The sequence below is a fragment of the Camelus ferus genome, chromosome 8 (assembly GCF_009834535.1).
Source record: "Camelus ferus isolate YT-003-E chromosome 8, BCGSAC_Cfer_1.0, whole genome shotgun sequence".
NCBI lineage: Eukaryota > Metazoa > Chordata > Mammalia > Artiodactyla > Camelidae > Camelus > Camelus ferus.
In genome coordinates, this window is record NC_045703.1 from 55,777,253 (window position 1) to 55,791,588 (window position 14,336).

Sequence of the window (14,336 nt, forward strand, 5' to 3'; positions counted from 1 at the left end):
ATATTTTAGCATCATTCATCTCCATTCCTCTTTTAAAAATTGATTTATTTATTTATAATGTATTAGTTTCTGGTGGACAGCATAGTGATTCAGTCATACCTATACATATATATATATATATATATATATACATACATATATACATATTCTTTTTCATTACAGATTATTGCAAGCCATTGAATATACTTCCCTGCACGATACCATAGGATCTTATTGTATATCTATTCTGTACATAGTAGTTTGTATCAGCCAATCCCAAACTCCTAGTTTATCAAGAGTAATTGATTATTATAATTGGCAAGATTATCATTTGAATGAGAGCAGAACAATCGCCCCACTCTAATAATGTGATAGAAAAGAGCAAGAAGAGACATTTTTGAGATGCTCTGTTCTGAATGTTAGGGGATATCAAACATTCCTGGATCAGAATCCATACAGCACAACATTCATGCTTATTTTGCTTTAACGTTTGAAGTCACTTAATAGCAGTTATCTTAATTTTTAACTTCAGCTATCTCAGAAACAAAGCTTTAAAGAAAATAAACAACACGTTATTACATTTCTCGCTTTCTTTCACCCCTAGTCTTTCTTTGCAGTACATTAAAAGTATATCACAACGTGGGTGAAATATTTTTTATGAGCTTACATGACTTGAAGTGGCTTCATCAGACAGGCTATAGGTAAGCTTCTAAACCGGGTATTTTGGACAAAAGTTTGCAATTTTATGAATATGCTGGAAAACCCTACTTTTTGTTTGACTTGAGAAGTTTCTAACCTCCTTAGGTAGCCACAGTCAAGTTCACTGGGTTTTGTAGGGGAATATTGACATCCAACTGTGAAGGTCTTCCTGGTCCCAAAGAAAGTATTGAAGAATAGTTTCTGTATTTCAGCATGTTCCTATGATGGGAATTGCTTTCTGTGTTTTAGAACTTATAGGTAGTTCCGTGGGCACTGAGCATTTGGGTTATAGGAACATCTACAGTAGGTGTTTTTTCTTTCATTATTAATATACTTGATACAGTTATAGCTTTTTTCTTTAGTAAATATGAACTTTGGGTTTCTGTGTTTATTTTAGAATATATTTTCAGAGACAAAATTCATTTGAATTTTTAATAAAGTTTTAAGGCACGTTAGTATTTTTGGTATGTATACTCAGTTTGCACTGAGGTCTCCAAATAGCAGCTGTGATTTGCCTGGATTGAATTACTAAATGTAAAGTAAAATTTCACATTTGAAGATAAAGGAAAGAAATGTAATTTTATACTATAACTATAAAATTTCATTACGTATGAAGTCACCGTATCTTGGGAGAAGTTTGGGGCTAAAAACTGTAAATAGTGTACTTTGACTCCCAGATCTTTCCCCTTCTTCCTCTCCTGCACAGGAGGACAGAGATTTACACATTCTCTGGAGAAGCTGAACTCTGCCTTGGAATCCCTGTCCAGAGAGGATGGTGAGGTTCTGGTTTGACATCAGGAAGATTAAGGGACATCAGAAGGGTGAAACCCCAGAATTACTGAAGCTGTACCAGCCCAAGTCAGAGGATGCTTTTACTGGGAGTATAGTGTAGTCACAGCATGGAATTTGATTACCTACTTTGCACCCACCAGTTGGCAGGTGATACCCATGCTCCTAGAACTTGAGCATTTGACTGCCTCATTTCGAGATGCAAGGGGCTGCCAGGAGTCAGATGTTTGAGGAAAGCCTCTGTGGCCCGAACAGCAGGAAACAGGAGCTTAGGGAAAATGGAGAGAAATGACATCGGATATTATACACATCAGAGATGTGGGACAATAATTACATCTTTGAAACAAGAAAATGCTATGAAAAATCAGATTCAGAGAATAAGAGATCTTGGAAATAAAAAATAAGACATCAGAAATGCAAAAAACTGGATAGAAACTGGGAGAATGAATATAAGACAGGTAGGTTCTTAATTACTGTAACAGAAATTCTGTAAATAATGTCTGACCGACAATCAGAAAATAGCAGTGTGGGCACAATGTTTAGGAATGCATAAATGAATGTCACAATAAATAGATAGTCTTGAAAGCAAGACTGAGGCAGGACTCCTGTATTTTGTTGCAGTCCTATTTGACTGAAAAAACTATGCGCGTTTAATACTTTGGTAAAAATTGAGAAATATGCAATGAGAGATTTACTTTGGAAGTCATTTTGTTGAAGAAACTCATCGACAGTATAGAAAATGCTGCACCATGTTACTTTTTGGCAATCACATGAGTACTTTGGTTCCCTACGTTTTTTCAGTAGCTATCTTTTCTCAGCATTCAATTTCTTGCTGTGGGTAGGTATGGTTCTCCTAACATTTTCTATACCTTCCACTAGGCCCAACAAGCTCTGTGGCTTTAGACATCATTTATTGTGCATGTGAATTGCAAATAGAAACATACCCCAATTATTTTGAGACAAGCTTCTCTGCACATTACAACCACATACTTTCCATATTGCTGGTGATTCTGGGAAGATTTTCTGTTAGACATTTCACAAGTTGTAGTTGTAATGGAATACAAATGTAAGGAAGGGAACGTTTTAAATGAGCCCTAAGAGCATGCAGACCTTCAAGCTGATAATGGTCTCTTTCCCAGCATTTCCTGACTTAGAAACCAGTTTTAGAGGTAAGGGGCCTCCTTCTGCTCTTCTGTCTCACTTAAAAGAACCATGGATGGCTGCTGTGGTAACATGGACCATCTCAGAATTTTAGTGCTGGAAGATGCTGTAAAGGGCCATCTAGTCCACTTCCTTTGCCTGATAATTAAGGCAGTTCATTCAGTCTGGGAGCGAGGAAATGACTTTCCCAAGATTAAACAGTGGCCCCAGACTCAGAGTTCTTTCTTTTTCTCCGGGCGACCTGGTTCTCAAGGAAACTTGTTGCTCAATTTCCTTCAAATCGCAGTCGGTTGTTGATGGTTATCTGATGGATTTGCGTCTGAAAAGAGACAGATTTCCAGGGAATGTTCTGGTGGAGATGGTGGGGTGTGTGGACTTCTGGAAGGACTTCACATTTCTATTTACTGTCTTAGGGGGATTTTGTTAATTTCCTGAAAGATGCGGCATGTAGCTGTGGATTAAAACAGGCAGATTTTGAGCTTGCGGTCTTCAGTTTCAGCGTAAACTAGGAGAGCGTGAGAGAGGGGGAGGCAGGGGACGAAAAACAGAGCAGGGGTGCGAGGACCATTTCCTTTCTGTTATCTTCCTTTTGGTGGGGAAGACTGAGAACGTTACTGAATGTAACTGGAGTTGCCAAACTGAACTGGCCAGAAACTGTCTTAATTTCTGTGGGAGAAAAGCTGTGGTTCTTCGTCTTCCAGAGCGATCTTAACCACGCAGCTGGGACCTGCTGGGTGCCATCAAGATTCATGAAAACTTTGCTTTTTGTACCTTCCTAAGCCTTTTTTCTGCTGCCCCTGGCCTTCTAACTCAATCCAGTCCTGGCCTCTCCCTCCTCGGTCAGAGCTCCTTTGTTATTGGAGTGTTGTGGGTATTAATGGTTGGCTGATTAAAGCAATTCACAGTGAGGGTGTTAATGATTACTCTGTTACTCCTCCTGGTGGGTATGTGTGTATTCTCACCCAACTGTTACAGAAATGCGATGGGGTGAACCTCCAGTTGTAACTACGGAAACACCTGGTAGAAATTGGAGTTTGATAAATTTTGTAATCCTACCTGCTTAGTATCCATACTTTGCAAACCTCAAGGGCTTAGTGGCTCAAAGGTGAGTCTTTCTGAAAAAAGTTGACGTTTCATCATTATCAAGAATATGTGGAAAAGGTGCTCAATGTCACTAGTCATTAGAGAAAAGCAAATCAAAACCACAGTGAGGTATCATCTCACACCTGTGAGAATGGCTGTTATCAAAAAGACAAAAAATAGTAAGTGGCAGAGAAAAAGAATCCCTTGTTCACTGTTGGCGGGGATGTAAATTGGTGCAGCCACTGTGGAAAACAGTATGGAGGTTCCTCAAAAAATTAAACATAGAACTACCATGTGACCCAGCAATCCCACTTCTGGGTATATAGCTGAAGGAAATGAAATCAGTATCTCCAAAAGGTATCTGCACTCCTGTGTTCTTTGCAGCATTTTTGACAATAGCCAAGACACAGAAACAACCTAAACGTCTATTGACATGTAAATAAAGAAGACACGAGATACATACAAACACACAGACACACACACACACACACACACACACACACACACAGGAATATTATTCAGCCACGAAAAGGAAGGAAATCCTGCCATTTGTGAGAACAAATGTGGTAAACCTTGAGGGCATTATGCTACACCAAATCAGTCAGACAGAAGAGGATGAATACTGTATGGTCTCACTTATTTGTGGATTCTAAAACAAAAACAAAAACAACCTGAACTCATAGATACAGAGAACAGATTGGTGATTACAGGGGCAGGGAGTTGGGGGGTGGGGTGAGGGGAATGGGTGAAGGCGGTCAAAAGCTACAAACTTCCAGTTATAGTATAAATAAGTCTTGGAGATTTAATGTACAGCATAGTGACTATAGTTAACAATACTGTATTGTGTGTTTGAAAGCTGATAAGAGAGTAGATCTTAAAATTCTTGTCACAAGAAAGAGAACTGTAACTGTGTGTGGTGATGGATGTTTATTAAATTTCTTATGGTGGTAATCATTTGGCAGTATATACATATATCAATTCTTTGTGTTGTACACTTAAAACTAATACAATGTTATATGTCAGTTATTCTCAAAAAATAAGAATACGTCAAGGATATCTAATAATTGGACTGTAGAGTAACTATTAAACTTGTAAATGTCCCCTGAGAATTTCTTCTTTTAAAGTTGTTTTATACTAAAACTATTGGAATACCTGTTAGTATTATTAAAAAAAACTGCTTAATTTGATAATTGTTTATTTTAAATAATATATCTTTTAGAAATGTTTTATTCTTTTTCCTAGTGAAGTAAAAATATGTTCAACCCCTTCTAACAGAATATAAGTATTTTTTTGATATAGCAAATGTTTATATCTCATGATAATGATATAGATTAAGGTTTTTATTTTTTATCCCCATCACATGCTTCTCTTTTTTTTTTTTTTTTTTAACTCATCAACCCCATTGGCAGTTTGGTGAATCTAGACAAAAGGTTTTAAATGCATAAAAGAACATATATGGCATTAATTACAAAGGAAAACAAGTCATATTGAAATCCAGTTCTAAAATGCCATGAGGGGGCTTCACCGGGCCTGGGATGGGTGCTAGTGGTGAGGGAAGCCCTCCTTAAGGAAGCCACATTTAAGTTGGCACTTAAACCGAGGGTGGATCTGGGCCCACGGAAGACCTGAATGAGGACAGGGGTTGGGAATGCTGCGAGCAGAGGGCTGCGTGTTGAGGTTGCAAAAAAGGTGCAGTTTGTGTTTTACTCAGTAGTGTTTTTGCTCCTGTTCAGAGAGGCATCATTTACCTTTTAGCTTGACAACGTGTATTATTTAGTGTATTAATGGCTAGATCCCTAAAAGCTTCAGAGATTAGTTTGGAGTATACAGGTTGAAAAAATTGATTGTAAAATTGATGAGAGCAAGCTCTCTTGCAAGAGCTGGACACTTAGGAACATTTTTCATTGTTTAATTCTTAAACATTTTTCCTCACCCAAGTTTCATTTGGCAGAAAGTGAAGGAAAACCTGAGGAGAATGGAGGAAGTGTTAGGCTCCTCTGTCATCTAAGCAAATTGAACAGCAGTGTTTGTGGAAATGTGTATACCTCACCTGTCTGGCTTTTCCTAGGCAGATAAGTGTTGCCACACATTTTAAGGGTTTTAAGGCAACAAGGCTCCACGGCCTGGCAGAGGCCCAGCCCGAGTAGACCGGGATTGGGCTGTGTAGGGGGGGGGGCAGGAATGCAGCCATTCTGGTAGGGCCAGTTGGGGAGGGACTCCTCTCCCCACGATTCCCATAGTGTTGGGCCCTTTTTTTTTTCAATTTGAATCCATCAAAGCACACTCTGCAGCCGAGGGGTACACAGGTCTTTGTGACTTCAGAAAACATGCACGGTTGGTTTGTGAACCTTAACTGCCTTCGGAGGACATGCTGAGCCAGCAAGAAATGGAAGTGACATCCGCCTCTACACATGGGGACGGCGAAGGGTCACAGGCAGGTAAAGAAGACGCACTGTGTTGTGCTTTTTAGACTTTTGTGCATTGGTTGTAGAGGAAACCTAGGCATGACTCAGTAAGCCAAGAATTAGAGTGAAAATTACTGAGCAGCAGATTCAAAATCATTTTGTCCTGTGGGTGACCTTGGAATTTCAAAATTTTTTTTTCTTTTAATTATGTTATGAAAGAAGTTAGTTACATGTAAGGAACCTTATAACGTGAGTCATTAACAATGTTTTGGAAATTCCCGCATTTACTAGCCTCGTAGATCTTCCAGAGGACAGAGCCGCTGTCAGCCTCCTAGCCTAGGACCCCGCCTGGCACTTCATGCCTGCTTGTCGAGTGTGAATGGATCAGTGCTCATATCTAATGATACTCTGTGAAAATTATTCTGTCACTTCTCTGTGATGCCCGATTTGCCCCCACAGTGTTTGTTGTATGAAAATCATATGGGGATAGACCTCATCTTGCCCCCTAGACTGTAAACGGGTTAATTGTCTGACCGTGGTGCGATTCCAGATGTCCAAGGCTGAGTCATGAATTGGCCTTGGTGGCCCTCCTGCCTTCATTCCACTTGTCCATTCCTCTCTTGGTTTGTTCACTCACTCACTTGTCATTATTTCATGTCTGCTGGTGCCGAGTTCTGGGATAGGCTGTTGGGAAGCAGAGACAAATAAAGCAAGACCCCTGCTAAGCAGTTTTTGAACCAGCCACTTAGTGCAGGATGTGGAGGGGTCTCACAGTGGCAGGTGCTGTGGGACTGCGGATTAGGAGGGATTAACTTCTGTAGTCTTACTCTTCCTTGGAGAGTCAGGGAATGTTCCCCAAAGGAGGAACCTGCGAGATGGCAGAGGAGAGTGTGGAAGGGAGGGATTCCAGGCTGAGGGGAAAGTGGTGTGTAAGGGCAAAGGCATGTTGGATGAGTTACGTGGTGAGACGCCGTTTCCGTACTTATAAATGAGCCTCCTCTGGCGCTGCCCATGCTTCAGCCATGGCCAGCTTGCAGCTGTGGAAACAGCCTCCTTGCAGGCTCTTTCCTCTGCCTGGGATACCTCCCTCCAGCTCTTGGCTAGCCCCTTCTGCTCTAATTGGGCACTGGATTAAATTGCACCTCTTCTGAGATGCCTGCCCTGACTACCCATCTGTAGTAGATCTGTCCTGTTATTCCTGCTACTTGTCCTGTTGTTTACTTCAGCACACTTGTCACCATACTAATTGCTTTGTTTACTTTGTTGTTAAGAGGTCCCCAGACTGTGGTCTCCATAAGGGCAGGGACCCAGATTTTCACGTTCACCTCTGTGTCCATAGTGCTCTGTGTAACACCTGACCTGTGGGATGATAGATCCTTGCAGATGAATGGATGGATGAATGAATGAATGAAAAGATGTCATTTAAAAACCAAAAGCATTCTGAATTGACTTTCTATTCCAGTCTATTCCTTGAAGTTTGAGGTAATTCTTACCTGGGTGCCTAGGATCTCAGCTAAAATTTTTATTGAAGACCTTTGGGTGTTACTTTGAGATAAAAGAAAGTGGGAGTTAGTTTGGATCTCGGAAGGAGTGACTTGAAAAAAAGGATTATTTAAACTGAATGTATGAGGATGAGAGAAATTCTACTCAGAATATTTAAGAGAAATCCATGAATTTAAAGATAATTGAATGAAACGTATCATTAAATCAAGTCATTGTTTATAGTGATTTTATAAAATTATTTATTACACTACATTTTTATTTGTACTGCTTAGTTTTCTGACATTCTCTTTGAATTTTGATGATTTATTCTTATCTATGCTCAGAAAGCTTATTTTTATAATTAATATCATTATCATTAAAGTCCCTCATCTTATATAAATCAGTGATGGTCTCATACTGTAATTACTATTTTTTTAATACCATATTCATATGAAAGACATTCTCCATCTGTGGGCTCAATTTCATTGCCATTTTTCTCCACTTCTTCTGTCAGTTTTTATAGCTCATAAAATGCCTTCATTTCTAGTTCTTCTTAGCCACACTCATATTTTTCTTATACATATCATATGTAGCACAAGACATTTTCCATAATATAGTATCAGCAGGTTGTTTTCATCATATTGAAACGATTATACAACAAAATTTATTTTGTAAATTCTGTAGTAATGGCAGGGAGAAAATGTTATGTGAAGTGGCGTACTGAATGAAGGGAAAATCTCACAGTGGAGTGTTCACATGGTTATGATTGTTTTTCCTCTTTGGTCTTCTCCAGATAAGAATTCCCTGCGTACATCTGTTAATCCCAAAGGGCGGCAGACAGGGCTTCTCAGCTTCAGCCAGGGGGTGGGTGTCTCCTGACATGTTCATTAGTGGTGTCTTTTGCTCTTGGCTTCTGATTCCAACCTTTTGTTCCCTTCTTGAAGAAATGGGGAAAAATACACTTAACGTACTATTTTGAAGGCAAGATTTTGGTAATCTTCTGTTTGTGAAGGCAATTTTTTGATTACTTGTTTGTTTCATTGATTCATTCTGTAAATATTCAATAGGCAAATATTGCCTACTCTTTCCGAGGCACGACAGTAGTCAGTAGGCACTAAAAAATGTTTTATTATGACCAACGTTTAAAATATTTTAGAGTAAACTGTTGCAGGAGAGGGCAATGTGAAAGAAGTCCTGTGTCAGCAGAGAAGTATTTTGTGGTCTGTAAGGTAATTTTTTTTTTTTTTAATTTCAAAATTGCTCCTGGCTAGAAAATGATGATGGTTTGCACTTCTGACAGCACTGCTAATGTTAGGTTTCTGGGCTCCGGCGCTTTGTGCCGCGGAGCCCAAGTGGCGTTTGGAGAGTCAGTTTCACCGGAACGCTGCACCTGTTGCTGGCTATTCTTGAACGCGAAATCCAGAACCTCGAGTCACTTGCTTTCGTTTCCTTTTCCTCCCCCCTCCTTCCGGTGGCGGGGGGTGGGGGCTCAGTTCAGTCACTCCTGTGAAGAGTAACCACTTGGGTCCTTCGGGGCTATGACTTTAATGCCCGCTGGGAGTAGAGGTGTTGGGGCCTTTGGCCGTTCTGTTGCCGGAAGACTCACGTCTGAGTGGCCTCAAGATTCTCAAGCTTGTGTTTGTGCCAGAGTTTGGGTGGGGGTGGGGCCGGCCTTCCGCAGCTGCCGCGGCTACCTGATACCTGGGACTTTACTGCTGTTGAGGAACATGCATTTCCTCTTGGTTTCGTATGGTCTTTGGCTGTGACTTTGAGGAAGAGAGGAAGTATTATAGAGGATTCTTTTCTTTCAGAAAAATAGCTTTGAAACCTCCGAGCTTCATATTGGTTCAGGCAGTGCTGTTGACAGCCAGGGGGCTATTTCTAGAAGGCCCATGATAGGGTGAAAGGAAAGACTTTTGGGCTGGGAGTTGGTTCTGAGGTTAAGAACGCCCACGGCATGCATGTGGTGTTTTACTTGGTGTCGTGAAACCTAAGTTACCTCATTTTTCGAATGGAAGTTGAGATACTGACACAGCTTAACTTGTAAGAATTTTGCAAACAGCAATGAAAATAAATGTGGAAGAACTTTGACGTTCAGAGGTCCCTAAAATTGGTCCATTTTTACTGACCAAATTACATCCTGATGTTCCAATAGAAACACTGGTAGTTCCAGCCCTCTACTGAATTAGCAACCTCCGGGAAGTTATTTTAGTGCAAGGTTCCTAATTTAAAACTAAGTGTGTTCTATTTGTTGCTTTATTTATACTTTTATAGATGGATTTACTCATGGACGTTCTCTGGAGGAGAAAAACTGTATGGGACGTGAAACAACGCATAAATTGTCCCAACCTGCAAACTCTGGGACAGCTTGCTCACCGTCAGGGACTGCCCTGGATTAAGAGGGCCCAACTTTGCTTTCCTCTTCTTTCTGGATCACAGTTTTCTCTTTAGGAGCTTCTGGTATTGTTTCCAAGTTACACCCTCCCCCCTTCCTCCCAGTTCTCTGTGACGTCTTAGAATCATTTAATGATAGGCTGTTTGTGCATTTCTTGTCCCCGTCGTGTTCACTTCCACCTTGCTTATCAGCCTCTGGCCTCTCCTTTCCCCTTTTCACAGGCCCAGGCCTGTCCCAGGGGCTGATCTCTGAGGCCGTGATTGCCAGCACCCCACACTCCCTCTGTAGTGCTGGTGTTGCCTCACTTTGCCTGGCCTGGCAACCAGTTCTCGGCACTGCATGGAACAGAGCAGGCGCTCCGTAAACAAATCAGTTCTCTGACTGGCTCCCATGGGCCTAAGGCCCAGGGATCTTGTTCCTGAGGCCCATGGCTCATAAATTCATGAGTGATAACCCTTACTTGCATTCTCTGTTCCTCGCCTGGTTGCCTCTTGGAAACTGGATCATCCTAGAAATCCTGGAATTGATTTAAAATCCTCGAGGTCAGTTCTGCCTCGTTGTACCTGGACCCTTCATTTTATCCCCGCTCTCAGCCCTAAGTTGTCACAAGCAGATGATTCTGTTTCATTCCCAAGGCGAGAGGTATGACACATGGGAGTCGGGTGGGTGTGCCCATGCTTAGACAGGACTATCTTTGACTAGTATCAGCTGTAGGCTGATTATACAAATGACTCACACAAGTTAATACCCGTATCTTCCCAGTGGCCAGCACCCTCAGATTTGCACAAGGGCCTCCGCACTCCATAGGAAACATTGGAATGAGTCTGTCAGTGCAGGTGACCCAGGGACAAAGTGTTATGGGTGACACATCTGGATTCACAGGCTGTTGTCTCTTGTAGGACCCTTTCCACTAGATGTTGTTACTGCTAACAGCAAAGAATAATCCCCATGCTGCCGTTCTTCACAGCTTCCCATGAAGCTGGAGGGTTCTGGAACCTTCTAAGACCAGGGAACTTCTCCTCACAGTGACAGCAGATGTTCTCTAAGAAAACTCACTGGCTGATCTTTGCTTTACAGTCCAGCAAGTTGCCAATGTGATTGCCTCTACTTTTACAGATTTTATTTCCAGATTAATCCTTCTTTGATATTCCTGGAAAACACCCTGCTCACTTGTTCACAGCTCTTTGGTCCCTCTCTGCCGAGGTGGGGTCAGCCCCAGAGCTGAGTCTCCCCACAAATGTTATTTTTGATTTTGCTGCTATTGTAGACCGTGCCGCCTCCCTGCAGCACCTGGTGGGCTAGTTGTGTGAGCTGTGCTCCTTGGGTGTGAGGTGTGCCCAGGGATCCTCTCGCTGTCTGGTCCCCTGTTTCTTTGGCTCCGATGTCTTCCACATCAGCTCGTGTCCCTACTTTCAGTGAGTGCTTATTTATTACGTCCTTATAGTGTGCCAGGCACTGTGCTAAAAAGGATGGCAGTACAAAAGTAAAGGAGAAAGGAGAGCATTTACTTTTCACCGGATTGACAAAAACAGAACATGTAGAAAATTCAGGAAAGTCATTCCCTTTCTCTTTTCTTTTTAAAAAAATATTTGGCTAAGCACGCACTCTACCACTGAGCTATACCCTCCCCCTCATTTCTCTTTCCTTTTTGATAATGTTTTGAAACTCCTCTTTCCTTTTAAAGCATTTGAGTTTTATTCCTCTCTTTTAGTGTCTTCTTAAATAACTCTTCCTGCTTTCTGAAGAACCATGGCGATAACCTTTCCTTCCTTCTGCCAGAGTGAGACGTTTGCAGTGTGTGTGGCTGTCCCAGGGACCCCTGCCTTAGGAGCCAGCACTGCAGGGTTCCACTGGGGGCCCTGGCAGATTGGATCGTGGCTTTCAGAGAGCTGTGGTACCACTCAGCATCCCTGCAGTGCTGGCCTGTTGTACCATACATCGCTGTTAGCCAGCGGGTACCTCACCTCAGTCCAGGCAGTTGTCACTTCTGTTTGAAAGCAACACTGCCAGTGAGAAACCACACACACACACACACACACTCCTGTGAGAGGAGAGCTGCCCTGGGAGAGTATGTGTATACCTCCTACCTGTCTCTACCCGCCTCATTAAGGGATTTGGTGGTATTATTCTTTACCTCTTATTCTCATTGCTTTTGTGCAGTTTTCCTGAGATAATTGTAAGAAAGGTTGTAATTTTATCTTCAAGTACAACTTCCAGGAATTTTTCTTTTAATTCATCATTCCAAGTAAGTGCCTTTGACTGTTTTGCACATTAGAAAATAAAACTAATAATACTTAAAAATATGATTTCCTGTGGGGAGGGTATAGCTCAAGTGGTATAGCGCATGCTTGGCATGCAGGATGTCCTGGGTTCAATCCCCAGTACCTCCTCTAAAAAATTAAAAAGAAAAAAAAAAAAAAAAAAGAGGGTTAAAAAAAAAAAAAAAAGAGGGTAAAAAAAATGATTTCTTTCCTCTTCCACTGGCATGTTTCTTAAAATGTGCATTGGAGGTCAGCCTCTGTTTGGGGATAAATTCTGAACTCTTCAAAGGTGGGGATTTTTGTTTGACTTTTTCTAACATAATTTTGTTGGTTATAATGTCATTCAATTCCATGAGTATACTAATATGGAAACAAAGGCATGGTTTCAGACTTTATTTCTGTCTTTGTGCTTTGGAAAAACAATCTCATGAGAAATCACTTGGTCCATCAAATACCATCCCTGACGTTACTTTTTGGGTTTGCTTGTTTTTAGAAAAGTTTTCCTGGCATTTGCTCTTTGTAACTGTTTTAACCATGCCAACGGTAGTGTAGCAAGTATTTTTAGACATATGTTGCTCAAATCATGTGAAAACTCCTTTTCATGTCAACGTGGTATTTTGTTAGTAATCTTTAACGTGATCAAGAGCTAAGGTAGAATTTCCCAGCTAGAAAAAAATTGAGTTAAAAGATTCCAATGTTTTCTTTGATTCTTGGGGAAGCTATATTCTATATTTTTCACTTAGATGAAGATATTCCAGAGATTGAAATAGATTGTGAGCATCTTGAGGACAGAGACCATGCCTTTTTCATTTTTGTATTCTTCTTGGGTGCAACATTGTAGAAATGGTCTGTACAGTCAGAGGAGCTGGCTCGGGTTGTGGAGGCCATGTAAATATCATGAAGAAGATTTGACTCCCACCTTCTTCCTTGCATGGGAAATCTTGAAGGATTTTGAAGCTAGATGGTTGCAGGTGATTTAGAAAGATCACTCTGGGGACTCTGTGGGAGGGTGCATCCGAGTGAAGAGAGCCTGGAGGAAGAGGCAGCATTGGGAGTGCTACTCCAGGAGACCCAGTGAAAAGTGGTGTGAAGGTGGGTGGGAGATGGATGAGGCCATGGATTTTATAGGTACAGATCCACAGCCCCTCATTTGCAGTTATAATAGCTAAAAAGAGCTCTGAAAACTGAAAGGTATTTTCTTTGTAATTCATTTGACAGTAAAGCCTGAGCTTGAGCTCATTTGGTGGCAAAATTAGACCTAAGTGTTGAGATGCTTTTAAAAATCTTTACTTATCCTACTCACCTCATAAAATATACATATTTTTTGAAGAAGTATTAGTGTGGTGTTTGATTAGAGGAAATTGCCCTGGATCTCGCTGTTTATGTTTTAATGTAAGATGTAGCCTATGTGCTTTATAGCTTTTCTCAAATTGGAAAAGTTCTGATTTGGCAACACATCTGGCCTAAGGTTTTGGACAACGGATTGTGAAACTTTATTGTAAACTCTGCTTACAAGATAAGGTTGATAAGACTCACAGGTTAGGTATGAAGAGAATTGTGGAGGAAAGAACATTTCTAGCCTGGAACACTCAGTGGTGATGATGACACTCCCTCATCAGCCTGAGAGGAAACAGAACATTTTGGGGGGATGGGGGAGGGGTCAGACAGAAACATCCATTAGATAGTGCAATACTTTATTGAAAAGGATGCATTTTTGACATGCTGCCTGTGTGCAAGATATGGGATCGAATCACGAACCAGAAAAAGGGAACAACTGGTGAAATTTGGATGAGATCCGTAGAATAGTTCATTGTATTGCATCAGTGCTAGTTCTCTGGTTTTGATGATTGTACTCTGGTTACGTAATTTGGTAACATTTGGGGAAGCTGGGTGGAGGGAATATGAAAACTATGTGTATTATTTTTACAACTTTCTGGGTAAATCTAAAATGATTTCAAATTTATGAAAATGAAAAAAAGAGTTGCTTGTTAAACCAAGAAATGGCATCGTGTATGCTCCCTTTAAGTAGAGAGTATCTGTTAACAGGAGTCTGGTTTTCTTAGAGATTTTGAACTCTAAAAA

General features: G+C 41.0%; 1 protein-coding gene across 4 annotated transcripts in view; it reads left to right on the forward strand.

The window, feature by feature from the left end:
* Window positions 1-14,336, forward strand: part of UTRN (utrophin) — a 456,315-nt gene that overhangs the window by 29,760 nt on the left and 412,219 nt on the right. The window contains exon 1 of one of the 4 annotated variants that reach the window (XM_032485087.1): window positions 6,002-6,149. The exons of the other annotated variants lie outside the window; for them this stretch is intronic. Coding sequence (XP_032340978.1) covers window positions 6,080-6,149 — 70 coding nt within the window. The 5' untranslated portion in view covers window positions 6,002-6,079. Of the gene's footprint in view, window positions 1-6,001; window positions 6,150-14,336 lie in introns of those variants that run through there. 4 annotated transcript variants of the gene reach the window in all.